This window comes from Neophocaena asiaeorientalis, unplaced genomic scaffold (genome assembly GCF_003031525.2).
Source record: "Neophocaena asiaeorientalis asiaeorientalis breed wild unplaced genomic scaffold, Neophocaena_asiaeorientalis_V1.1 scaffold78, whole genome shotgun sequence".
Classification (NCBI taxonomy): Eukaryota; Metazoa; Chordata; class Mammalia; order Artiodactyla; family Phocoenidae; genus Neophocaena; species Neophocaena asiaeorientalis.
Genome location: NW_020175018.1, coordinates 18,104,534 through 18,116,629, shown reverse-complemented (window position 1 = coordinate 18,116,629; position 12,096 = coordinate 18,104,534). Strand labels below are relative to the sequence as shown.

The 12,096-nt window shown below is 54.6% G+C and overlaps 1 protein-coding gene across 1 annotated transcript in view; it reads right to left on the bottom strand.

Annotated features, from left to right (window-relative positions):
* The window catches only part of VAV2 (vav guanine nucleotide exchange factor 2), a gene marked incomplete at its 5' end in the record, with an annotated part of 182,669 nt that overhangs the window by 48,314 nt on the left and 122,259 nt on the right, over nt 1-12,096 (bottom strand). The window contains one exon of the mRNA XM_024762236.1: nt 11,034-11,055. Within this exon, the coding sequence (XP_024618004.1) occupies nt 11,034-11,055 (22 nt within the window). The remainder of the gene's footprint in view (nt 1-11,033; nt 11,056-12,096) is intronic.

Genomic DNA, 12,096 nt, shown 5'->3' with positions numbered 1-12,096 from the left:
CGTGTCCCCTGCATCGGCAGGCGGACTCTCAACCACTGCGCCACCAGGGAAGCCCTAGGAGTTCTTTATATATAATGGATACAAGTCTTTTGTCAGATATGTTTTTTGAACTTTTTTTTCCTCAGTCTCTGGCATGGCTACTCGTTTTCTTAATGGTGCCTTTTGATAAACATTCATTTTTCATTTTAGTGAAGGTTAATTTATTGACTTTTTCTTCTATGGTGTCCTGACTCCATCCTGTGTTGCACCTACAAAATCTTTGTGCCTTGTGTAAGAAATCTCTGCTTTCTTCCAGGTGGCAAAGGACTTTCTCCTGTATCTTCTTCTAAGACCTATATGGTTTCAGTGTTTTTGTGTAGGTTTCTAATCCATCTCAAATGGATTTTTGTGTATGGTGTGAGGTAGGGATCGACGTTCATTTACTCATCCCCACGTGGATATCCAGATGTTTCAGAACAATTTGTTGAAAACTTTCTTTTCTCCATTGGATTGCTTGGATCTCTTTGACAAAAACCAATTGACTATACATGTGTGGGTCTGTTCTAGAATGCTCTATTCTAGCCCATCAATACATTCAGCTATCTTTATGCCAATACCACTCTGTCTCAATTAATTTAGTTTTATAGAAAGTATAAAACTAAATAGAAAGTTTTATAGAAATCAGGCAGTGTAAATCCTCTAGCTTTGTTCTTTTATAGGACTGTCTAGACTATCCTAAAGTCCTTTGTATTTCCACATCAACTTTACAATCACCTTGTCAGTTAAAAAGAAAAGTCTGTTGGAATTATAATAGGAACTGTAGTGACTACAGTTTAATCTGGGGGAAAACTGACATCTTAACAATATCATCTTCCAACCCACAAACATAGTATACACTTTCATTTATTTGGGTCTTTAGGTCTCAGCAACATTTTGTAGTTTTATCATAGAGGCTTTAGAATTTAGGAAGCTTGGGACTACTGTTTTCTTCAATTTTTTTTTTCCTGCCTTATTCTCTCTTTCTTCTCCTTCTGGGATTCCAATTATACCTGCTAGACCGCCTGATATTGTCCCACATGTCTGAGGCTCTGTTCATACTTTTCAACCTCCTTTTCTCTCTGTAATTAAGTGTATAACTTCCATTGAACTACTGAATATTTTCAAGTTCAATGACTCTTTCCTCTGCCACCTGCAGTCTTCTATTAAACTGATCCAGTGACTGTTCATTTGTTATCATGCTTTTTGGTTCTAAAATTTCCGTTTGGCCCTTTTTTTATAGTTTCTTATTTCTCTACTGAGGCGCCTTATCTGTTCATTGATTTGGTGCATATGTTCCTCGAAGCCCGTATTTATAAAAGCTGCTAATTGTGACTTCTAAGTCATCTCAAGGTTGGTTCCCCTCGACACTGTTTTTTTCTTATGATTCACTTGTTCCTGTTTCTTTGTAAATTTGACGATTTTTTTCATCGGACGCTGGACGTTATGAATGATTCATTACAGAGATTCAGATCCTACTATTTCTTCTGAAGAGTAATACTTGTTCTGACAGTTACCTCGGTTGGTGGCACTTAAACTTCAAACTCTACCTTCCCTGCAGTGGGCAGCAGCTGAAATGGCTGCTAAATCCAGTTTCCAGCTGCGACATTTTTTGCTGGAAACCTCAGGGACTCTCCTGTGTGTGTGAGGTTTAGTGGTCAACCCAGGATTTAGGTGGATTCTATGAGCAGATTTGAGCCTGTGGGTCCCTCCCTTCCAGCATTCCCTGCCTAACTTTCTGTCTGTTCTACCACCCCCAATTTCTTTCCTCTGGCACCTCAAGCCAGTGGATTGGGGATGCCCTCATACAAAAAGACTACAAGCGCTCGATCCCATCCACAGTGAGCAGCTCTTGAAGAAACAGTGGGTTCCTCCGGGTAACAGCGGCAATACAGCCCTGGTGGTTCCCCCAACACACGTCCACCACCATGATCTCAGCTGGCCTTCTTTCTCAAAATCAATAAAGACAAGGAACAGCCATTCACGCAGGATCAATTTTCACCACATTCATCTCTTCTAATTGACACAGGGCACTGAGGTTAAAAATAGGCAGAGCCAGAAACACCAGAGAGAGAGAGCTGTGCTCTGGCACCTGAACTTGGGACAGAAAAATCTCAAAAATGCAGACCCAGTCACTGCTCTCCATTCTGCCAAATGTCTGTTATCCGGAGCCTGTTGAAAACTTGTGGGGGAGGGAGGGGTAAATCGGGAGTTTGGGATAAACAGATACACACTACTATATATAAAATAGATAACCAACTAGGACCGACCGTACGGCACAGGGAACTATACTGAATCTTGTAACAACCTATAAGGGAAAAGAATCTGAAAGATAGATATAGATGTATGTATAACTGAGTCACTCTGCTATCCACCTGAAAGTAACACAACATTGTCAATCAACTATACTTCAATTAAAAACAAAACAAAACACCTTGAGTACTGAACGGTCAGCTTCCTGCCTGTGATGTCCTAACTTTACCGCTGTCTGCAGGGCCTCATTATAGAGCCATGAGGGCACTCGTAATCCTACTCGCTACATTTACGATTTTTTTAAACTGTGAAAATACTCCCCAACCATTATTTAACGCAGGTCAGTGGACACTAAGAAATACAGGTTCACGTATATTACACAGAATTATAAAACAGGAGCATTAACATCATCTCGTGCATGTTCCACGTTATGGGAGAAGGGGAAAGAGAAGAAAAAGCGAAGAAGTGGGGTGTTTAAAAAAATGAAAACAAAGTCATAAAAGTAAAGTTACATATATTTGTTCAACTCGGCAATTAAGATGAAAAGACCATCAGATTTGATCGGCTTAATCGATACTTATCCTGGGACCAGTTCTGTGCCGGTAGGTAACCTGTGGAATCTGGGGGGGACACAGAGATGACAGAGGCACCAACGGACTCTGTCCCGTGGACCTCACAGTCCAGATGGGGAGACAGACAGGGCAGCAGTTATGGCTGAGACGCAGACCCTTCTAAACTGGAGGAGTGTCATTTGTGTGGGGTGACAGGCTCTGGTTCCCAGCAGCTCTGTCCCTTTGGCGAACATCACATGGAAATTCCACTGTTACCCAAACTCTTAGCTAAGGCATCGCCTCCGAGTGTGAGTCTCCTGAACAGGGCAGGGGATCCATTACAGCTCTTAGCATCTGCTAAAGCAGATGCGTTAATGCTGTGACCAGCTGTGCCCAGTGCATCTGACGGCCGTGGCTCTTGAATGGAGGAAAAGGAAATGACAGGTGTGGGCTCTGGAGTGGGGGAGGGGTGCAAAATGAGGTCCCCCGAGCGTCTGAAGTGTCCTGGAGTGCAGGGCGGTGACATGGAGGTAGATCCCATGGGGTATGGATCCCGGTCTGTTTCCTCCCTGCAACACGAGCTCGATGACCACCCAGCTCTGCCCTGGCCCTCAGAACCGGAGCCAGCCCCCAGCAACCCCTGCACACCATCCCACGGCAGAGAGGCAAGGAGTCTGTACCCCCATCTGGGCCTGGTGCACTCACCCCAAACCCCAGCCCAACCTCCCACAGTCATTGAAAAGGACCCCAAGGCCCTGAAAAACCCCGAAAGAGCCTCTGAGTCACCCCAGTGGGATTCCATCATGGCAGGTTGTCTCGGCTACACCCTGGTTCTTTTCCCATCATCACTCGGACCAACAGAGCCTTGTCTTGGGGTTTCAAGTTATCAGAGGCTGGGTTTCATGGAGAAACTGCACGTCCCCGCCGCGCCGGAGCCATCTGTGTACGTAACCGTGCTCGGTCAATGCTGGACCGCAGGGCTGGTGGGTCCCCTTCTCCTTCAGCTCAGGCCGGGGGCTCTCGGGGTGGGAACCTGACTCTCCCAAAAGCGACCCCCGTGGGGGGAAGCAGTCGGGCGAGTCCGAGATGGATTCTCAGCCCTGCCAGTGTCTGGCTCTGCAACTCTGGGCAGGAGAACCTAAGCCTCAGTCTCCCTATCTGCAAACTGAGAATAAGGCCAACCCCCCGGTAGGGTCATTGGAAGGACCAGCCTCAAAGGAGATGAGCAGCAGAGGCCCAGCATACAGTAGGCGCTCAATAAGTGACCGTGGCCCACCACCCCGTGGGTGAGAGGGGAGGGTCAATGAGACGATACTTAGCTCAGGGGTCCATGCTCGATAAACAGACACCGGCAGTATTAAATACCTCGGATGTTCTGAAACGCATCAGACTAGACAGTTGGGAGCCGGGTGTCAGCGCTGATTTGTCCTTGGTAGGTTTCAGAGATCGCCCTTCTCTGTCCAGTTGTCCAGGAGAGAGCGGAGGACAATGTGAGCGGGGGAGTCCGGGACCACGGTGGGGACGTGCATGCCTGCTAGCAGATGAGCCTCCCGGCCAAGCCCACACCACCGCGAGACCTCGGCTCTCCCTTCAGCTGGACACCACGTGGATGCCACGGCCTCCCCAGCCCCAAGCCCACGTTCCGGGACAGAGACCTCCCTGCCGGCCTCCTCTCCCCTCAGCCTTTCACTCCCGCTGCTTTCCGGCAGCAGCTGAGCTGACAGATGCTAAATCCCCCAAATTATTCTGGTCCTGACAATGGCCTGAGATCCTCCAGGAGGGCCCGAGCGCGGCCTGCTGCCCTCCGGAGACGGCAGAAAGCTCCCCTCCCGCCGAGACCCCACGGCCCGCCCCCCGCCCCAGAAGCCTCGCCTGCCTGTTCCAATTCTGGTACAGAAAGTCAGCTGCTCAGAAGAGCCCCCCGCCGCCTATGGAAAATCAAAGAAAAGCCAACAAACTCTCCACTTTCTGCCTCTGGCGAGCCTCTATGTTTATGACGGACATAAAATATGGCTACTGACAGATGCGATATGCACTCTGGCCCCAGGCTGTCTGATGCTGGGAAGCAGGATCCCAAATCACCGTTAAACTGTTACTAGGAAACCAAACCTGACATCTCCCGACCTCCGTCCACACCATGCAGTCCGGGCGGCAGGGAGAGGGGGCTTCAGAGGGCCCGGAGAAGCCAGCTGTCGGCTGGATGGGCTGCACGTGGGGACAGACAGACAGACAAGGCGCTGCTAACACTAGGGAGGTCGGCCTCACATGCCCTCAGCGGACCCTCCCCCCAACAGTCGAGAGAGGGGCTGCTCTCCCTACAGATGGGGAAAGCAGGGCCCAGAGAGGGCAAGATGGTCCCCCAAGGTTGTAAAGCCATTTAGGGGCGCACCTGGAGAAAGAGGCGGCTACCAGGTTCCCAGAGGGGGCCCGGCTCGCCCGGCAGTGTGCTTCCGGCCATAACTCACCCTTTTCCAGGGACTCTTTCTAAGCAGAAGAGTCTTCCCACCATGAGCCAGACTCGGTCACGAGGATGAGGCCCAGAGGACTGTCCTAGCCAAGCAGCAGCTGGCTCCTTTGTCATGTAAAGTGTGCTGTGTGACCGCAGGCCAATCACTTACCCATGCGGAGCCTTAATTTCCCCAACTACAAAATGGGGGCGGGGCCACCCACCTTGCAGGTCCGGAAGGCTGAGATAACAGGGCAAAACTCAAGCACCGGGCCTGGCGCTCAGGGGGACCCACTGCACGGCACCTGGAACCACGCTTGGATCCTTAATATAAGAACAGATGTCCAGGGCCTCCATGGTGTGCGGGGCCCAGCTCAGGTCACCTGCCTTTTCTGTGCTCTGTTCCCTTGAGGATGACCCTCGTGGGGAGCTTTCCTCTGGGGCGTGGGGGACAGATGCAGGAAGACAACGACAGCACAGTGACAAAGATAGTCCTGGTGGACGTTGTCATCTTCTGGGGAAGGGGCACCTCATTCAGCTTCTTGCAGGTGACCTCTGGGCTGGGTTATGTAAGAGGAATAAGGGTTTGGCAACCAATACAGCAGATATTATGTACGTGACAGGGTTTTTGTATCGTTAAATCCAACGTGTTATGCTTATTCATTTTTTAAAGGAATATTTCTTAAGTGCCACTGTGTGTCAGATCTGTGTTGAACACATGGGAAATAATGTAAAAAGGGCCTAGTCTATCCTCATGGGGTCCTGGAAGTCAGTATCAGGAGAGTGATTTCGAGAGGCCTTTATTAGACAGACTTTTGGCCACAGCCCAGCTGGTCCCTGCTTTCTTCTTGAAAACAGTAAAATGAATGCGTACATCCTTCCACACTGGCCTCCCCACCCTACAGAGACTGTGCTAAATCTGACCCCAGAATCGCTGTGACAGCCTTGTCCTGAAAGAACCCGGGGTTAACTAGGTATTAAAAATAAAAATTCATGTTAAGTCTGTGTCGTATCTGCTGGCCTGCATAATTTAAATATTTAGCGGCAACCGGGCATCTGCTCTGCATTCATTTAGAAGGGCCCCTGTGCTCTCTCTAGCACAGAGAATGAACAAGCTTCTTTCCTGAAGTGCTGCGGGTCAGGGTTTTCAAGGTCAATGAGGCCCTGGGCCCCCACAGCAGCCAGGACCTTGCAAGACTGCACAGGCCCAGGTACCAAGGGGCCGAGATGTCCCTGGAGGGCAGGGCAGGGAGCCTCAGAGCCACGGGGCGCAGAGCCCGGGGCTGTCATTTGCACCGGCTGCCTCCGTAACCAGAAGAGGGAGGAGCTACGAGCCTGTTTACCGCTCAGGGTGAGGACGGGCTGCCCTCTGGCCAACCGACAGTCCTGCAGCCAGCTCTGGGAGGGCGGGGGAGCATCGGGCACCTTGTCTAGGCCACAGGGGCAGGAGAGCCACTGGGCTGCACACACACGGTGAATCTGGGGCCGGCATGGCTAGCCCTCAGGTCCTGAGTAACAGACACAGCTGAGACCCAGACTCTCCCAGGACCCCAGCCCAAAATAAGGCAGTGGCCGGCCTGGTGGGGGCGGGGACAGGTTTCCTAAGTCACGTTTTGGCAAATGCTATGCACCTTCCATCCCCTTCCAGCAACACCTCCTCTGGGAAGCCCTCCAGGTGTCCTGGCCTGTCGAGGTCTGATCCCAGTGAACACCGCCTGGATAGCTCCTGTGGGGCTTAGAAGAGCTGTAAGAATGAGAACTGCAGGGCCCAGGTCACCGCAGGGCCCTGCCAGACAGCCCTGGGGCAGAGAGGGCGGTCAGGCAGGTGGCCTTCTGAGTCAGACCTGCTTCAAATCCCCTCTGCCCCTCAGCCACAGGGCTCAGTGTGGGGACAGACCCCCGTGTGCTCCGTGGACGCTGGTTTCCATCCCTCCATCCGGCCGGACCCAAAGCCGGGCCGGGCCTCCCAGACTTCCCGTGAGGATGGAGAGCCCCTCGAGAGGGAGGCACACAGCTGGCGCTCGCTAAGTGCATAGTGTACGAATGAAGGCCTGAACGGCCAGAGGGGAGGCAGCTGGGCCGGCAGACCGGGTGGGCCTGTCCAGCAAGGACCATGGGAGAGCCGAGGCCTGCCTGTGCATGGCTGTCCGGACCTCAGCAGCCCGGAGCCAGGGCGCCCGGTACGGGGAAGCAGGTTGCAGAGCAGGGGGGGAGACCTCCGCAGCGCCCAGGGCTCAGGGGACCCTGCCCGTCCCTGTCCAGCCAGGCCCTCCACCAGCCTGAGGAGGGCGGCCACCGCCACCGCCGCCACTTTGGGGGGCTTTACTGTCAACCCCCTTTGGGCCATGGTGGGGTTTGTGTTCTACACGAAGCGGGCTTCGTCGTTTCCTTCTAATGGGGCTGTTTCTGTGTAGTCCACTTTCAAACTTGTCCCCTTGGAGAAGCAATCCTTTGGGAGAAACACGAGATGCCCCCAAACCCAGCGACCCGTCCAGGCCTCGCACTTGGGTGTCCCCCACACGTGCAGGTCTCCTGCTGGACACTGAACTTTCACACGAGGCGGCGTGAACATAAGGCAACTTTCTTTGTGGCTGGGAGCGGCGGGCGGTCACCGGGTGGGGTGGGCATAGGCTCTCCTTGGCTGAGGGTCACAGTTGGGCAGAGCGACAGCTGCCCGTCCCCTGGAGTAGGGGGCCGGCAGGAGGGGCGTGGCCTCTGCCCTCCCAGCAAGCAGCCCCCCACCCCCAGACCTGTGCACTCCCACCTCGCTCCCCAGGGACCAGGAAGACCAGCTCCAAGAAGATGCCCAAAAGCCCCTCGAAAGCGGCTTCGACTCGGGGAAACTCCTACATTTTATGCATCTTAAAAAATTACCCCAACGATGCTAACACGACGCCTTTAAAGCTGCGAAGTCATCTTATGATGTAGCAAAGCACGCAGCTATACATTTACGGATAACTTATATTCCCTGCCATGTCACGACCGCATTTGTTTAAGCCTGAGAATCACTTCAATTCCGAGGAAAGCGAAACCGGTGTCAAGGAGCGGACTCCTCGATCGTGAAACCGTGGCTCCGTCAAGCTCGAGGTGCCCCACGTAGCATCTGGGCTGGTGCTTTCACTCCAGAGATGGGGGAAGTGAGCCCCGAGAAGGATCGAATGGGCCCAGAGAAAGACAGAAAGCCACCATGTGCGGCTGAGACGGACGCGCCCCTGCTGTTCCTCGGCCTGCGTGATGCTCTCTCTCCAGCCGGCAAGGAGAACCTTGAGGCACCCCCTCCACGCCGGGCGCCCCCCAGCACTGAAGCACACCCAGCTGGGGGGTCTCTGCAGGCCTTCTGATGCAGGCCGTGCCTTCCTGGGTATGAGGAGGCTGGTCCTTCCCAGCGCGTCCCAGGGTGCTTCGATGATCCGGGTTTCTTGCAAACACCTTGCGGTGTCTCAAACCTGCCGCACCTCTGCGGGGGCAGGCCTTGGCAAGGCTGCTCCTTCCACTGGGACGCCAGCCCCACCCTTCAGCCGCTTCCCACTTGGGCTCCAAGACTCAGGGGTCACCTCTTCTGAGAAGCCTTCCCTGATTTCTGAGCTGGCATTCACCCGGCCCCACTCTGGACTCCGGTGGTGAGCTGTCACGAGTGTCATTTTTCTGTGTGCAAATCTGCCTCTCAGCCCCTGTGGGGGGGGGGGCTCCCCCAGCGCAGACGCCTAAACCCTGGCCCACCCAGGAGGCGGGCAGGTATGAGAAGGTAGGGGGGCAGCTCCAGGTTCCCAGGAGCACCTGGAAGGAAGCAAGGGGTAGCGGGAGGGACGAGCCATTAGGCAAATGCAAGGTACTGATCGTCAGGGCAGTTTAAAAACAGGCCTCTCATTTGGGGCTCAGTTTGCTTGATGAAGCGTTTTTTAAGTGGCACTATTTTGTATTAATTTTTTCAACCAGCTGCTCTATTACCCGATTATACATTATTCAAGGATCTCAAAAGTGAGCTTAGAGCGCTAGAGAGCATGATCTTAGTTCAGCATCATCCATCCAAAGGCAGGGGGCTCTGCGCTGGCCCCCGGAATGCCGCTCTGGGTCCGAGACCCGGGCTGCCCACGTGGGGCCACGTGTTGAACTAGATGATACACTGGGTTCAGTAAAAATACATTCTTACAATTCATTTCACCTGTTTCTTTTTTCTCTTTCTGGTGCAGCTACTAGAAAATTAACAATCGCACAGGCGGCTCATGTATGATTTCTCCTGGACGGCGCTGCCATGGCCATTTGGAAACCTGGAGACAAAGGCCACACCCTTGGTAGACCGGGAGGATGGGAACCGCTTCCCCTGCCTGGGCGCTCAGGGTGTGCTCGCTGGGCGCTGTGCTACCGCAGTGTAGCTGACGACCGACACCGCGTCGAGCCGGGGACGCGGGGGCGCAGAGACTGGGTAACCTGCCAAAGCCCACGTGGTAGGACACGCCAGGGCCGAGGCTCCAGGTCTGCCCAGAGACGCCCTTGGCTGCTTTGGGAACAAGGCAGAGGCTCCTGCGCGGCCCGGTCGGTGCTCCTGCTTTAGGTGGGTGGAAGGGGGCTCTCAGTGTGGAGCGGCGTCTCGTGGGCTGAGGCTGCAGGGCCCTCAATGACCCGCCAGGGTGACACTGGGGGGCTCTGAAGACACGCCCGGGAGGAACGGCGCCTCTAGCGAGGATTCTGAGGGGCCCACGTGGGAGAGCCACGTCTCTCCTCCAGCGATGCCCACGCTCACCCCTCGCAACCCAGCACGCTCCCCACTCCCCACTCCCGCTGCCCGACAGCGCTTTAAATTTCCAGAAACGCACAGTAACCGGCTGGTGGCTGAACAAATACATGACTGATTGACTGACTGAACGGGGAAGGCGTTCTTGGGGCCACGCACAGCTGGCGGTCCCCCACTGGTGCCCAGACCCCCCACCAGGCTCGCCTTTCCCCAAACAGCTGCAGAGCGTCGAGGGGCCCCTTAGAAACGCGAGGTGATCATCCTTTCTGACACCTGGCCAGAGCCCAAAGGAAAGAATTAGCCGGTTCTGCTGGACACGTCACTCCCCGGCTCCCTGGCGCTGCCTGGCTTCAGATCCGGGCCAGTGCCCCGTTCCCTGCCCCGGGGAGGCCAGGGAAGAAATGACATTTCTGTTTGTGTCTTGTAAATTGCCATAATGGGGATAAGTACGAATCCCAAGTCTAGGAAGTCTTGATTTTCAGTAAAAGGAGAAGGGGGAAAAAAGAGCATGAAAAATTTATTAACCTGGAGCCTCTGGGACCAAACCGCAACTTCAAGACTCAAATTCATTCCCCTCCCCTATTAATGTATGATTTACGTCTGCAGTAACTGCAGTCATAAGGAACTCATTGGATTAAGGAGGCTCACTCTTAATGTCATGGAATAATATTATTGAACTGTGTGCAAAGCCGCACATCCCCCAGACTGGCTTCTCCATGCGAGAGGAATTCCATCCTGTGAGAGGTCAGACACATGCAGAATAGACCGAGAAAAGGGAAAATGGGCACCCGGGGTCGCTGGCCAACTCACCGCCCAGGAATCCTGCAAACTGAACGTGAAAGAGCCATTGGGACGGGCTAAGCGGGGGGGCCTGGCTGGTACAGCGGAAGCTGCACGAGGGCGCCGTGGGCCCCATCATCCTGGAACCCTCAGCCTCTGCTGACCCCTCATGCATGTCTCGAGAGGGCAGAGACCCCCAGCCTCAGCTTGGGGGTGACTCGGCAGAAATGGCAGATCAGGGCCCGGCACTCAGCACTGGGCAAGGGGCTCCCCGGACCCTGCGGGGTGCACTGACTTTGCATGGTGGGGAGGTGAGGGTACAGGCTCGGGGTAAAAGGGTAGCTCTGCTGCTCCCTCGCTGAGTGACGTGGGCCCGTAGCTTCCCTCCCGAGGCCTCAGTTTCCTTATCTGTAAAGCGGGGGCGCCCCTAGAACACCCCTCACGAGGAGACTGTGGGGCGGAGTGGGGGATAGAAGGAGATGAACATTATCGCTTGGGATGCGCTGTTAGGCCGCGGGCACGGGGTGCCAGCTGCTGGGGGTGGGCGGTGACGTGGAGATGCAGGGACTGACCTCGGGAACCTTCCAGTCTATCACAGTGCACCCCACAAACACCCCAAAGGCCAGACAGGGGTGTGAGTGCTCTGTGATGCGTGGGGTGTGACTGAGGGTGCTGGCTGGGTGGGCGGATGGACGGAGGGTGAGAGGCTTCCCAAAGTGGGGGGCACTTAGGCCTGGACTCGGCAGACAGGGAGAGGCTCTCCAAGGCGGAAAATGCCGGGAGGGCGGGCGGGAAGCAGTTCCAGCAGCTCAGCCAGCAAGGGGGCTGCAGACGGGTGGGGACCCCTGGGGGCCTCCCTCCGGCCGTGCCTCTCTGAGCCAAGGTTTCCTCACCCCTTACGGGGGGTAGGGGAAGGCGGGCAGCCACTCATTCAGCCCTGCACCTCGGGAGGCCCCGTGGGTTGGAGTGCACCTTTCTCGAAATTTTCCAGGTCCTCCTCTGATTCCTGGGACCGGGCAGTAGCACCCAGGTAGGGAGCCCCAGGCCCTGGTTGGGACTCGTGTGGACCCTGGGCCCCATTTGCCCCCTCAGGGTGCTCTCCACCCTCGGACCCACATGGAGTCGACCAGGTATCCCGAGGATCGCCACCGTTCACACTGGGCTCAGCCCAGTTTCCGGAAGATGGGCTGGTGGCAGCTACGCCCACTGGCCAGTGAGTGTTTCACTCACAGATCACATAATGTTGGGCCGCCGGCTTGCTGCCCACAGGCTGATTTTTCAATGACTCAAATTATTTAAATGGATAGAGATCCTGCAAA